The following is a 16,083-nucleotide window of genomic DNA, read 5'->3' as shown; positions in this document are numbered from 1 at the left end:
TATCAAACATACATGTATAAATAACACACCAAACATACAGAGATAGGGAGACATGCAATAAGTGGGGTACAAGGATCATATGCCAAAAGTAAACTGTAGATCCTCCAGCTCCTGCAAGAAATCATTCTTTTACGCCATCTTTCTCAAAGAATGACACAGGGAACATCTTACTGAGTTTTATATACTCTGTGTAAGTAGATAAATATACCACATTCTGAAACACAACTTGTCAGTTTCTGTAAATGCTTCAGTATGTAACCTTTTCAAGCAGAAGAATTCTATTTTGCACTTGTTTTTTGTGTCCACAATAGTATCTAACAGAGTGCTGAGCACAGTTAGCACTTAACACTTATTGTTTTCAAACAGCTTTGATAGTTGAAATGTGTTGTATCCAGTAAGTTCACCTTTCTTTCCAAAAACTACATAGCAGTTTTATATTGTTATAATATTAAATGTGGAAATGGCAATTTTTTCCTCTTGATAATAGAAAAGGCTTCTGTTTGAGGACTTACTCATCAAGACCTGACCGAAGGAAAAGAAAGGTGTCTTGCCTGAAGGTTTGGCCCCCAGCAAGTTCACTATGGATTCAGTGAGACCAAGAAATGCTGATGGAACATTATTGGGATAAAAGGATGTATTACCTGGCTTTATTCTCCCAGTAGCAGGTAGCACTAGAATCATGTCTGCATCCAATAGTCCATAATCCTCCTTCTCTCTGCCACTGCCCAGAGCACTGGTCAGAGCTCTTTATATAGTGACTCAGTCAATATTACTTATTGCCTATGGGTGAGGAAGCCGTAGCCTAGCAGTAGGACAATTACATTATCAAGTAGTTTAGGTTCAGGTGAGGATCTTGACCACAGGAACTCCCATTTTTCCCACATAAGGAACTAAGAAAGGGAATTTGATGGGAAAAGTTTCATTATTTCCAGTTTAGCCTAATCTAATTGTCCTCCCTATCACAAGAAGTAACTAAAATTTACTTCTTACAGGGAGGAATAATGCAGAAAACTATTAAAATATGATTTTGTTACTTCAAGTCCTTTTCCTATTTTTTATTAAATTATTTGGGTTTTTTATTGTTGAGTTGTAGTTCTTTCTATATTCTGGGTATTAACCCCTTATCACATATAGACATTTTCCCAAAGATATACAAATTGCCAACATGTATATGAAAAGATGCTCAATATCACTAATAATTAGAGAAATGCAAATCAAAACTACAGTGAGATATCACTTCATATCCTCACATTAGGATAGTCACTATCAAAAAGAAACAGAAAATAGCAAGTGTTGGTAAGGATGTGGAGATATTGTGTGGGGAAGCTGGGGTTCCTATGGCCAGGATCCTCACTGAACTCAAACCACCTGATGATGCAACTGGCCTGTTGCTAGGCTACCGCTTCCACACCTTTAGGCAATAAGCTATTATTGTGCTATATAGAGAGCTCGGCCCAGTGCTGTGGGTGGAGGTGGAGACGCTCGTGCTCCACCTACCGCCGGGAAAACAAGATGTGTAATAAACCCTTTCACCCCAAAGAACGTTTTGCTGTCAATTTCCTTGGTCACACGGAATCCATAGCGAACTTGCCCAGGGATGAAACCCATTGGCAAGACACATTGGAACCCTTGTGCACTGTTGGTAAGATTGTAAAATGGTGCATCCACTATATCCACTATGAAGGTTCCTCAAAAGACGAAAAACAGAATTATCATGTGATTCAGCAATTCCACTTTTGGTCCTATATCCAAAAGAGTTGAAAGTAAGATCTTGGAGAGATATTTACAAACCCATGTTCATTACAGCATTATTCACAATAGCCAAGAGGTAGAGGCAACCCAATGATGGAAAAATAGAGAAAATGTGGCATATATTACACACACACAATGGATATTATTCATCCTTAAAAAAGTAAATCCTGTCACATGCTAACATGGATGAACCTAAGGACATTATACAAAGTGAAATAAGCCAGGCACAAAAAGATAAATACTATATGATTCCACTTGTATGAGTCAAGTTTCATAGAAATAGAAAATAAAACTGTAGTTGCCACAGGTTGGAGAGGGAAATGGGGAATTGTTCAGTGGGAATAGAGTCTCAGTGTTGTAATATGAAAAAGTTACAGAAATGCAAAGTGAAGTGAATATACTTAACATTACTGAACTATGCACTTAAAAATTCTTAATATGGTAAATTTGATGTTTTGTTTTCTTCCTTTCTCTCCTTTTCCTTTTCCTCTACTCAGTCTATCCCCAACTCAAAATATATACACTAAATCAAAAATAAGGAAAGAAGAATGAGAGTTCTGCTTTTCTCCTCCCCTTGCAGTTCTCCACAACAAAAATCAATTATACTTCAGGAGCAGGAAGGGAAAAAGTAAAGGACAGAAGTTGGAGGGAAGCTCAATTCCAGACTTTTAATTATGGCAATCAGACTATTTCTTCCCATTCACACTCAAGATGGCAACTCTACCAGGCAACAGTCAAGTATATCCGAATACCCAAGATTTTCAAAACCATATAAGAAATTAAGTTAAATTAAAAAAATATTATGCTCTCTCACATTCCTAATTAATGTACCAGAACTGATCTCAATTTAAAGAAGGTAAAAATAAGAAACAACACACACACATGTAAAACATTTTCTTTACTAACCAATGAAACAAAAAATAAGAAAACATAACTTGTAAATGAACAGCTTATTGCATTAGGAAATACTTCATTCTACAGTCGCTTTGAACTGGTTTTCCATCAATTTCATCAGGCACTATTTCTTTACTTCTGTTTGGGTGTAAAGTCCCATAATAAACAATAAGGAAAATAATTCCAAGGAGAAGGGTAAGAGCTATAGTGATACTGATAGGTATAAAATAGTCTGAACTAAAAACAGAGAGTGGGCAAACCCAGAATACAATCAATATCCCAACTGTGGCCAATACCCTTGCAATATAGTAACAAGACATTGGATATTTGGTATTCTGTCCCTTAATATTAAAAAATGTAAAGATAAGAATGAATCCAACAACAATTCTGTATAAGAATTCCATACTTATGGAAGCACAAAACCGAGTTTGCTCTTTAAATGCCCACAGTATACCTAAAAACCAAAGAAATAACAACAAAAATAAAGCAATAATAACACTTAAGAATAAAAGAAGTACAACACTCAGCATCCAAGACAATAATGTAAACAACTTGTAAAAGAGATATGTGAGTTTGGGACAGGGTCCATTAAGGATTTTTTTATCAGGCAAGGATTTTCTTAAAGCTATTTGATAATCAACAGTTGACCAAGAAATAGCAGAGCAAGAGATCATGATGGCTGCATCTACAAAATAAAAAATAAAAAAAGATATATTGTTATAGGAATAATAATAATAGTATTAAATTACTATATATCATACATGACTTATCTGTATGTTCATGCTTTATCTGCATATACATACCCACAAACACATGCCAGGTAATTTATATACCCATTTCATCTAATCCTTTGAAATAGATATTAATATTTCCATATTACATATGAGGTAACTGGTGCTTGAAGAATATATATGTTATTTGACCCAAGTCACAAAGCTCACAAGTTGCAGAAAGCTGAGATCTGAACCTCAATCTGCCTGATTCCAAGGTTGGTATACTTAACCATTACAGTAGACTACTTTATAAGATTTTGAATAAATTTACTGGACAAATTATACTGAGCAACTGGTATAGTGAAAACTGTGTGCTCTGAAATTCCTCTTAGAGACTACAGTAATAGTACCAGCTTTCCAGTCATTTTGGCTTTGATCTTGGGTATATACCTAATTCATTGAGAGACAGCATCATGGTGGGTGGGGCAGGAAGTGGAGGAGAGGGAAGAGAGATTAAACAGAAAATTTAACATAAGTATGAAGCATCAACAAACTCAATTTCCTGTATCTTCAAGATGATGGATCAAATGTACAAATAACTCTAAATATGCATTTCTATAGCCTTAACATCTTTACTCCCCAACCCATTTTTTAGCAGCATATAACAGAAGAGTAACTTCATTACTATTTTGGACAGGCAGTTCATTAGTCCCACTACAAAATCTGGGGACTTTGATAAAACTGAAAGCAAAACTATTAGAAAATTAGAAAAATAATTTAAAGCATAATACAGAATGCTAGTGATTCCCATTTAGCCTCACTGGAGGTCTATATACTAGGATAGAAAGGCAGACTTAAAACAGATTTTCCTATAGAAGAGGATTATGAGGATTATAGAAGCATTTGTCCACTCTCCTGGTTTTAGCATATACCACAATTAGTTTATTTATTTTCCTCTCTTCAATTCAAAAATATTTTAATTCATTTGTTGCTTTCCCCTAAATTGTCCTGTTATGTCTTTTCTATAATGTCTTAATTTCTACCAAACACATATATCTTTTAAAAGTCAGTAAGTATAGCAGAACTTACAAGAAAAACAGCAGTACCATGCTCAAAACATCCTCACCTCTCAGTCACAAATCCCAGAATAAATCACTACCAACTCTTCTAGCTGTTCTTCTGAAATTTATTTCTATATAAAACACAAATTGTTCTTTTTCTTAATTCATCTGCTTTAGACACTCCTTTTTTATTTTCTTTTGGGGAAGAGGAAAATTTAGCAGGTACACAAACACATATGTACCCTCCCTGCTTACATTTTCCTCTCCAGCTACTCAAAAGAGTAACATCACAATTTTTCATAAAATCAGTATTCAGTGTTTACCTTATTATAACTATGTAAGTATAGCCTTTTTTTTTTTTCACTGCTAGCCAAGTACTACACTCTTATTATATTCCTTTTCTTTTAAAACTTTTCAGGGTTTCCTTACTGGGTTTTTCTGATCCTACCAGTACTTGTTAGCAAATTCTTGAAATTAATAAACTCCCCTATATTTATCTATTAGTTCTTTTTTTTAAGAATATGATCCTTCCCAAGGTTTGCTTCCTCTCCCCAGAACTTCCCTTCACCTTTCTTCAGTGTTGACCTCCTGTTTCCTATCTTCGTATTTCTTTCAAGTTTTACTCTCATGTTTTGATCAAGTGTTCTCCAGACATTCCTGAGAAAAGTTGTACTGTGTATCAACAGTTGCACCATGAATCAATAGTTACCTCAGAGATAGATTTATCAGAAAGGTAGTGATAAATTTGAAGGAAGCTTAAATTTCAGGGACCCACACTAGCCTGGGCTCCTTCCAAGCCCAGGCAAAGCACTAGAAATGTGTTCATTTTGTGATATATTTTTATAAAATTTGGAAAAATAAGACATTTAAATTGTACTTGATAATTCCCTGTCTCTAGTCCAATTTATTCTTTCACATTTTTTCCTGGTGTATTGAAGCAACTGTGGTCATTTTGGGGACCTGGCTAAAGGGAAACTGAGTTGAGAATACATGTACTTTAGGTTTAGCAGGATATGTTTACAAGACTTGCTTGAATAATTAAGATTAGTAAGTGACAGAGCTAGGATTCTCAGGAAGTTTGCCTGATCTTAACACTTCACTATATTGCCATCAACAGGCCTCTGATTCCTTTCTGTTAAGGCATGATGGTCTATCCTCACTGTTATTAAAGTCTTTGATTTGACATTACTAACATCAGAGAAGGTAACATAAGACTCCCAATATTCAGTAAGATGTCAAAAATAAACTAGTATTATCAATTCATCAAAAAAAATTAGTTACTTCATCAAAAAAAAGATCTTGACACGCTCTGCTCTTATAGCACATTATTGAAAAGATTGGTAGAGTTTTTCCCAAATATGACAACCTAAAAATTATACATGATATTATCAGTAATCTTTGAAATTGAAACTTTTCTTAATTAAAAATAACTTAAAAATTTCAATCAACACTAGTTGCTAGAAAACAGAATAAATTTTTCTACTCTATATAAATTGTATTATAAAACTATCAAATCAAAGCCAGAGTATGCAGCAAAAAAACTTAAAAGAATATTAAAATAATAAGAATATATTTTTTCCTCTTGTGAAATTTGTGGTACTTATCAGCTTTCTTATAATTTGATGTATTTTCTTATTGTAAAAAAATGCCTACTTTCGTACCTTTTATGACCTGAATTGTGTTCCTCCAAAATTCCTATGTTGAAGCCATAACACCTAATGTGACTGTATTCTGAGGCAAGGCCTTTAATGGAGATAATTAAGGCTAAATGAGGTCATAAAAATGGGGCTCCAATCTGATAGGACTAGTGTCCTTACAAGAAGAGGAAGAGACACCAGAAATCTCTCTCCACACAGACTAAGGTGACATCTGCAACCCAAAAAGATCCTCACCAGAATCCAACCCTGCTGTAACCTTGATCTGGAAATGTCAGTCTCCAGAACTGTAAGAAAATACAATTCTGTTGGTTAAACTGCCCAGTCTATAGTATTCTGTTATGGCAGCCCAAGCAAGCTAACACAATATCTAATTTTGCTTTCACAATATTATATTATTTTTCTTAAATAGGTTTTCTCTAAATTTTTTAGTTTTACACCTCAAAAAAAAAGTTCCACCTGTTCTACTTTTCTTCTGAACTATACAAGAAATTTAAAACACTTAAACTCCATTTATGTTCCACTGGTATTACTCTCTTGTACTTTCATTCTGTTTTTATTAACCTCACATATTATTTTTATTTTATATACACTAATTTTCATCTATATTTATCCACATATTTACTACTTTCTTTGTTCTATTCCTTCTTGTATCCAGACATGTCTGTCTGATGTACATTCTTTGGAATTTCCTTTACTAATGACATACTGTGGTACAGAATTCTTTCTACTTAGTTGCTTGTTAGATAATGTGCTTCTTAAATCCATGGGTAGGTGATTCTCATCAATTCTGATATTTTTTCAGCCATTAACTTTTCAAATATAGCCTCCCCTCCACTGTTTCTCTCCTGTCCTCCAAGACTCTGCTCAGATGTATATTAGACTTTCTCATCCAATATTCCATGTCTCTTAATATCTCTTTCACATTTTCCATATCCTTGTTGTTATAATCTGGATAATTTCTTCTGAAATAACATCAACTCACTAATTGTCTACTTAATTGTGTCTAAGCTTCTTAGTTTTTTATTTCAATTCTTAAATTTTTCAATTCTCATAAATTTTAAGTATTTTTCTTTTTCAAGTACACAACTCATTTTTTTATAATTTCATATTTTCAAGTCGATCATTTACTTCTTTCATATAATAGGATGAATATTTTATACTTTGCATCTGGTGATTTCTAATATATGAAGTCTTAATGAGTTTTTTATTTCTGCTGAATCTTACTCAAAGTGCCTTCTTTTGGTGCTATAAACTACTGTAAACCATTCATTTTTTTTGGAAAACTATTTGCGAAAGTTATTTGAGGCCTATCCTCCAGGGAAAAATAATACTTGTTTCTGCCAGACACTTCGGGGGACCATTAGTCTGGAACCATTTTAACTATATTCATAACCTGGTTTTCATTAGTTTGTTTTGGGACTTTTTTTCTTTTGTACTAGCCACAGATGTGAATTTTGGTTGCAAATCATATTGTTATAACTTCTCAAGAATGTGTTTTCCTGCTCTACTTAGCAGCAAGGCAGTATTCCTTGCAGTCTCATGGAAGTGAAGAATGAGGTAAGTAACATCACTTTTACCCTGAGGAGGGTGCTTTTTGGAGTATGGCCTTATGGATTTTCTGCTAGATGTCTTTCCCTTGTAAGAAGCCTGAGTTTTGTCCTCAGTCTTCCACATTCTGGGAAGCCATCAAAACTGAATCTGCTGTTATAAGGTTTGGTAATAAATGCCTTCAGAGTCCTTCTTAACCAAGCTATGTTCCCACTTTCATGCATATTTTGGCCTGTTGCATCAGATTGTTTTACACTTTTATGAAAACTTTAAAAAATATTTATCCAATTGTTTTAGAGATTTTCAGAGAGAGGGTTGAGTCAAATAATTTAGACTTTCAATGGCAGAGTTGGCCTGATAACCTAAGTTTTCCATCTGCTTCCATATTCTAAACATTTGTTGATATTTTTAATCTGCTATTCTACTCTGCATTCTCTTTGCCTTTATGGGCTTGTATTGCTTTTATTCCTTCACTCTCCTTTTTACTGTGATTTCAGGAAGGAGCAAAGATAATATGTTCAATCTTCTGAAGTACTTCTATAAATAACCTGATTTTTTTTTAACATTTTGAGCCTCATGGTCAAAACAATACATGATTACTATGAAAAATTTGGAAATTCAGAAAAATATAAAGATGAAACAAAATCATTCATAATCCTACTATGATGAAGCAACCACAGTCAACATTTTTGTATATTTTATTACAGAATTTTTTCATATAATAATTTCTTTGTATCCTTCAGAGTATGCTGATAGAAAATTTTATAACTTGTTTTTTGCCTAAATTTTAGTTCAGAATTACTTTCCTTTGTCATTAAAAGTTATCTGTAAACAATATCTCTAGTGGCTCCATTTTGTATACTACCTATAATAACTTATTTACCATAATTTCTATTGTTAGACAATTAGATTATTTCTTACTTTTTGCTATTTTTAACTTAACACCTCAACTTCTTACTTGAAGGATGAGAAGAGGACTATAACAAAGATAGCTGTCATTGGATTCCATTGCTGGCCCAGATGCTATGTACTACTTGTCATCATCAGCAGATCTACCACAATATTGTGAACTAGCTTCAGGAACTATATGATACAGAAATTTTAAATCCCAACCCACAAATCCTTTGCATTAGAAGAAAAAAGAGGCCTGATCCATATTAGGTTCATTTCAGTGTCTTACTAACAATTAAAGTAAAGGTAAGATTATTCTAGAGGTTTATGGGAAATTGGGAATAGGAAGGGTGTTTGGGGGAATGAACTGATCTTACAGGTGAAATCAAGCAGACAGGAACTGGAGGGAAAATGACAATCTGCTTCTCTGAGATGAATCCAAGTCTGCCTGAAACCCTAGTCACTAATGAAAACCAGGACCATTATTTAGCAAATAGTTTTTTTAACATTTCAAATTAAATACCTATTAAAAGATTTTTTAATGGAAATACCAAATTTTCCTTTAAAAATAAACATTTTACTCTCATGAGAAAAATCTGCTATCAAAGCAACACATTGACCAGCTTGCAAAACTTTCGTTAGTTTTGTAACATTTGTACTTTCACACAATGATTCAAATTCTAGGAATTTACCCTATGTATATATTTCACACATGCAAAATATACATGCATAAGACTTTTCATTGCAGCCTTTTTTTAAGTAGTAAAATATTTGAAACAACCTAAATTAACATAAACGGGGGTTTGTTATTTATCATGGTACATCCATAATTTGTAACGCTATGAAGATAATAATAATGAATGAGGGTGCTCTTTCTGTGGTGATATGGATAGATCTCCAAGATGTACTGCTAAGTAAAAAAAAAGGCAAAGACAGTTTTTGTGTTACCATAGCTGAAAAGAAAGAAAAAAGGGTGGGGGGGAATACAGGCTTTTCAATTTTTTTCCTAAAAAAATCATCAAAAATGGACAATAACAGTTTCATTTCTGGACATATGAAGGAAGAAATAAGCAGGAGAAGGAGGGAGACAATATATCTTTATATATTTTTTTGACATTTATATCATGGACTTCTTTTAAAGAAAATAATTCTAAAAAGAAAAACGATTAAGAGAAATTCTAAAACCTGCCAAAATGAATTATGTAGTTGACATAAGATCTCAGTGGCATCAATCTAACACAGGGTATTAAGAGAGACTTACACTGACTGAAATTTGCTTCACTATGTTCCAGAAGGATGTAGAGCTGAAGAACAAGTTGTGGGCAGCCTTCCAGGTAGGTCTCAAATAGCCTGAGCATGCTCAAATCAGTCACTCTATCTATAACTTCTTTATGTGGATCAATTTGTTTCTCCATGAAGTTATCAGTTTTGCTGTTATATTTGAAAGCCACATGATAACCATTTTTCAAGGCATACCAATACCTGTAAAGTAAGCATGAACATTAATCTTCAGTAATATGTTCCTTATAATATGTATGTTAATGTTTATATTAATTTTGAAAAAAAGCAACATACATTTAAGTACAGAATTTTCCCACAAACTATATCTCTATGACAAATTTCTTTCAACCTTGTAAACATCTCATGGTGACTTTATTGAGATTCATCCGCATAAGCTTTTATTCTATGTTTGATACACTAATTGGGTGCTAGTAGTGTTAAGCATACATGATCTCATTTCATCTTCACAATAATTATGTGTGATAAGTTGGTATTATTTCAGTTTCACAGATGGGAAAACTAAGGCTGAGAACAATAGACTGATTTGTTGAAAGTTACACACAGTAAGGGACAGTCCTAGACTCCAAACCTAGATCTTATGATTTCTACTTAATGACTACTTTCTGAAAGACAAACTGCAATCTATCTTAACTATGAGACAGATACATGCCCTTATAAGAATGCCAAGGTTGAAGATGAGACTGAATCTTCTTTTGATTTAATCTAGCAAACAATTGCTCAATACCTACAAGGCACTAGGCTCTTTGACAACTACAATCCTAGAAAATATATAAAATCTCGAATACTCTTAAAACATCCTTGCTCAGGCTTTTCCTTTGAAAGAATAAAGTGAAGTAATCATCATGCAAGTAAAATTAAAAACAAGAAACAAGAAGTATTGAGGCACTTATTTAGAAGAAATCTGAGGTTAGCAATGAGGCAACCAGGATTCTATTCCAAAGTTTATCAAAATTCTTTAAATATACCTCAGTTTCCTTAAAAAGAAAGTAAAGGCAATAATACATATCTTGTTTCAACATGTTCCTTCTATCACATTTCCCATTTCAGTAAATGGTACTGGCATTCACCATCTTGCTCAGACCAAAAATGTGAGAATTATTTCCAACTCCTTTCTTTTTCTTATATCCTATAAAAATTTCTCATTGGGTTCTCTTGGTTCTGGATTCTAATTGCAAATACATCCAAATCTAAATACATCTTATTACTTCCACTGCCTCCAGCCTAATTTAGACAAACATTTCTTGCCTAAATTACTTCAACAGCCTCATAATTAGTCATTAATTCTACTCCTGCTCCCTCTGCATCCTATGTTCTACACAGCAAATAGACTGAAGTTACTAAATATAATACAGATATCATGCCTCTGGTCAAAATGTTCTAGTGATCTCCATCAAACTTAGAATAAAACCCCAAAGTTTTCTCATAGATTACAAGGCCCTCCATAATCTGCCTCCTGCACACACTACCACCTTTACCTTTCTACCTCATTTCTCCCACACTTCCAGAATAACATTCTTGCTGTTTTTCCCGATTTAAAAGCCTCTCTCTGTGCTATTCCCTCTGATCAGAACTCTTCTAAACCCCAGAAATGTTACAAGTTTACTCCTTAACTTTATTCAGGTCTCTACTCAAATGCTACTTCCTCATACAACTCTTTCCAGATCACACCATCTAAAGTAGTATGTTCCATCATGTTTTATCTCTTTATCCTATGTTATTTTTCTTATCACCACTTAACACATTATTTATATTTATCTTTACCTTCTCACAAGAATGAAATCTACATGAAGCAGGGATTCTGTTTTGTTCATTTCTATATCCTAAGCAACTATTATAGTTACCTGACACAGAGTAGGTTCTCAGAATATATTTACTGAACAAATCAATGCTCATTTTTTTTCCATAAAGTAGTAGTTGAAAGTAGTGATTCTATAGCATCTTACTATGCTGATGGACAGTGACTGTAAAGGGGCATGTGGGGGGGACTTGATAATGAGGGGAATCTAGTAACCACAATGTTGCTCATGTAACTGTATATTAATGATACCAAAATAAAAGTTAAAAAAAAGAATAAAAGAACCTTAAAAGAAAGTAGTTGATATGAAAGGACTTTGAAAAGTTCAAAGCAAAACACAAGTATAAAATATTCCTATTGTAAATAAGATGTAAAACAAGATGGATATGCAAAGATTCCTCATTGGCAAATAGAATTACATTTTTACCATCACATGGTCCATTATATTCAATGGTCACTAGATGCCAGGGCAGAATGTCTACAAAAATGATGAAGGCATGATCTCTATTTTCAATGACCTTATAATCTAACAGGAAAGTCAAGCCTTCTAGCTGCAATACAAGGTTGAAGAAATAACCACTCAATAGAAACTGATAACCACAACACTCTGCATTGTGAAAGTACAGAAGAAATAATGTGATTAACACTCCCTAGGACTTAAAGGTGAAATTTATAGGGGAAGTTGTATTTGAGTCTTTTCTGTATGGCACAGTACAGCTTCCTGTATGTATATCATATAATACTATTATATAATACAGTATGTGGTTCCTGTTCTTAAAATAGATACCTCTTCTTAAAATACAATAGATACCACTAATTGAAAAACCACTAATTAAAAAACTTTAAAAATTCACAAATATTTACGAGCACATACCCAGAGCATAATGAGTACAGACAGCATGAAGTAGGAGAGGTAGCAGAGCACTGTGGTTAAGAATATGGATTCTAATAAAGCCCTAATGCCTGGGTTCAGATCCTGGCTCTACCACTGCCTAGCTTAATCTCTTTGTGCCTCAGTTCCCTCGCCTAAAAAATGGGGACAATTATGATACCTACATCACTGGGTTGAAGTGAGGATTAACGGAGTTAATATGTGTAAAATGCTCAGGCCAGTACATGGCGCATGTTAAGTGCTATAAAGGTGCCTGTTAAACAAACAAACCAAAAAAGAGGGCTATTTACAGATATGTACAAGAGCATTTCCAATGACTTTTGGGGAAATATTTTTCAATTCTGTGGCAATGGAAAAATATATACAAAGGTCTGTTTATATGAGAATAGCTGCAAGGGAAACAGGGGTATGAACATAATTTTTTAATCAATAGGGTATTAATTAAGTTGCATGGGACAAATGATGAAGCCAAAGAAAAAGAAACAGAGAGAGGTTCCTTATCATATTTCATTACAACATATTTTTTCATTTGAGATCAAAGGTGCCAGCTTCCAGTATTGATGGATTATCTTATATCAGACTAACCCTCCTACTGACAAAGATAAATTCTAAATGAAATATAGAAGAAAATAAGGAACAGAAGAGCAACCTAAAGCAGTAAGAAACATGAGGGCATTTAACTCTTGAAGGAAGGGAACCATACTGCATGAGATGCACATTTGTCTACATTTTCCTCTGAAGGCATCCCACAATCTAAATGGCACAAACCACACATAGCTCAAGCAGACAGTCAAAATATTACTGGCCCAGAGAATCAGAGGACTGAGTTTAAATCTGCCAGATTGGTTATAAGTTAGACCCCAGAAAAGAGGAAACCACAGAGTAGAGAACCCCAAAATCTGAAAATACTCTCTTCAAATCTATAACTGACTCCTTACTTATTACATATGTTAGGTGACATGCCAAGGAATGGAGGAAAAATAACTAGAAGGAAACAGCAGAGAATTCAGCAGCTGTCTATTACAGAGAAGAGTTTGGAGTTGGAGTTACACCAAATTGGAGGGTCTTCATAAATACTTCAGGCATACTATTGAATCCCCAAAAGGGCTGTACTTTAGGAGGTTCATATTTCAGGTCTAAGATCATATTTCAGGTCTAAGAAATTTTTCCTAGGACTAAGGACAAAAGTGAAATAGACCTTCATTAACAAAGCCTAAAACAACCATGTGTAAGACATCAAGGTTACTAACCAATAATTTACCTGCCTGCTTTCTCTTCAATAGAAGATAACAGAAACTAGAGTCTCTACAAGGTATCAATCATAACATCCACTACATAATAAAAAATCATTTGCTATGCAAAAAAAAACAGGAAAATATAACTTAAAGTAAAGAGGAAAATCAGTGAATAGAAACATATTGGAGTTGAGGCGGAAAAAAGATGATGGAGTAGGAAGGCAAGGTGGAAATGTCCTCTTACACAAACACCAAGGAAGCAACTACAGCAAATATAACTAACTCTGAAAAGGACCTGAAGACTGCAAAACAGACCACCTACACATGAAGAAGAAGAGCCCACACATAAAACTGTGAAGTGGCAGAGCCACTATCAATTAGGACTCAAACCCTTCCCCTATCCCAGCCCATAAGCAGGAGGGAGAGGAATGGCGCAGGGCAGGAACTCTGTACTCAGAAACTCTGCACATCTAGCTCTGGAGGTCTGCTCTGAGGACATGAGTTCACACTGCATTGGGCTTTGGTGATTAACAGGGCTGGACACTAGGGAGAGTCAGAGCACTCTGGGAGGCCAAGACTCCTGTCACTAGTGGAAGATAGGCATGCTCTGTTAGCGCTTGTGAGACCTAACACAGAGGAGGCAATTTAAAAGATTTACCAGCAGTGGGAAGGGTGACAGAGGGGCAAGGGTTAGACAGAGCTCACTCGGCAGGAGAAAGGGCAAGTGGACACTTCTCCAGTCCTCCCTCAGGCCAACTGGTTGGGAGCTCCTGAGAGTCTCAAACACTCCATCCCCCTCACTGGCTACGCAGCCCCAGGGCACTTCCCTACACACCCACCCACATGCCTGCCCCACTTCGGCCTGTTAGGCCCAGCACCAGTCAGACTTTATTGTGTGGCAGGTAAAGGGAGACTTTCCCAGCTTTCTCAGCCCTCTCTCACCCCAACTAGGGAGGCAGCTGTGGGAGCTAGTTCAGAGCTTTCCTTCCTCCTCACTGGTGGGCCAGCCGTAAGGTGCTCCCTTGGCACCACCCTGCCCATCCAGACAGCCCAGCAACACCACCATTACTGCAGAGCAGGCAGAGGGCAGCCCCTCCAACAACATCCCAGAACAAGCATGACTGTTGGCTCACAAAAGCCTATCTGCAGAGATGCTACCCACTGTCTGCCAGCAGTGGCTGATCTTTGTCAGCAGAAATGCCACCCTCTGCTGACAAAGGTCAGCCACTGCTGGCAGACAGACAGAAAGGCAGCCCTGCCCATAGCCCACCAAGAGCAACTGGAGCTCCACCCCAAAGGAGAACCAGGCACTTGTGAGTAAAGTCTTGAGCTTCAGGGCATGACAGATGTCTTCATAGACATGTCTTCATGTCGTCTAGATCAAGAGGCATAGCAGAATTATCTAATACAAAGGAAGAAACAGAGGAAGGCTGAGAAAATGAGGTGGGAGAGGAATATATTCCAAACAAAAGTACCAGATAAACACCTGAAAGAGGACTAAATGAAATGGGATCACCAATCTTCTTGATAAAAGATTCCAAATAACAGTCACAAATATGCTAACTGATCTTCAGAAAGTAGTAACAATCTCAGGGAGGACTTCAACAAAGAGACAGAAGAGTTGAAACAGAGCCACTCAAACCTGAGCAATACAGTATTTGAAATGAAAAATACAACACAGGGAATGAATAATAGATTGCCACAAGTAGAGGAGACAATCAATGAGATGGATATTAGAGAAAAGGAGAACAATGAAGCTGAGGAACAGAGAGAAAAAAGAACCTCTAAAAACAGGAGGATGCTAAGAGGCTTGTGCAATGACTCTAAACTAAACAATATTCACCTAATGGGTACCAGAGGGGAAGAGAGAGACAAAGGAGTAGAAAGTCTCTTTGAAGAAATAATTGCTGAAAAATTCCCCAATCCAGGGAAGGAAATAAACACTCAGGTCCTAGAGACACAGAGAGTCCCTAAAAAAGGAACCCCAGGAAGGCAGCACCAAGACATATAATAATTGAAATGATAATACTAGGGATAAAGAAAGGGTATTGTAAGCATCTACAGAGATGCTAAAAATTTCTTATAAGGGAAACCCTATTAGGCCATCAGCAGACTTCTCAGCAAAATTTTACAGGACAGAGGGAGTGGCATTGAATATTTAATAGATTAAAACAAAAGGACCTTCAACCAAGAATCTTCTACACAGCAGCATTATCACTCAAAATTGAGAAGAGATTTAAAATTTCCCAGATAAATGAAAGCTGGGGAATTCACCACCACTAAATGGGCCTTACAGGATATAATAAAGGGACTTCTGTAGATGGAAATGTTCTGAGGCCTAA

The 16,083-nt window shown here is 35.4% G+C and overlaps 1 protein-coding gene across 3 annotated transcripts in view; it reads right to left on the bottom strand.

The window, feature by feature from the left end:
• Positions 1–2,644: 2,644 nt before the first annotated feature.
• Positions 2,645–16,083, bottom strand: part of XKR9 (XK related 9) — a 47,060-nt gene continuing 33,621 nt past the window's right edge. For all 3 annotated transcript variants that reach the window (XM_073229674.1, XM_036998200.2, XM_036998202.2), the window contains 2 exons: positions 9,779–9,999; positions 2,645–3,331 (listed from right to left, as the gene is read on the bottom strand). In XM_073229674.1, coding sequence (XP_073085775.1) covers positions 2,703–3,331; positions 9,779–9,999 — 850 coding nt within the window. In that variant the 3' untranslated portion in view covers positions 2,645–2,702. The remainder of the gene's footprint in view (positions 3,332–9,778; positions 10,000–16,083) is intronic.

The sequence above is a fragment of the Manis javanica genome, chromosome 2, assembly GCF_040802235.1.
Source record: "Manis javanica isolate MJ-LG chromosome 2, MJ_LKY, whole genome shotgun sequence".
NCBI classification, from domain to species: domain Eukaryota; kingdom Metazoa; phylum Chordata; class Mammalia; order Pholidota; family Manidae; genus Manis; species Manis javanica.
The sequence above is the reverse complement of the archived record's forward strand: the minus strand, read 5'-3'. Positions and strand labels throughout refer to the sequence as shown.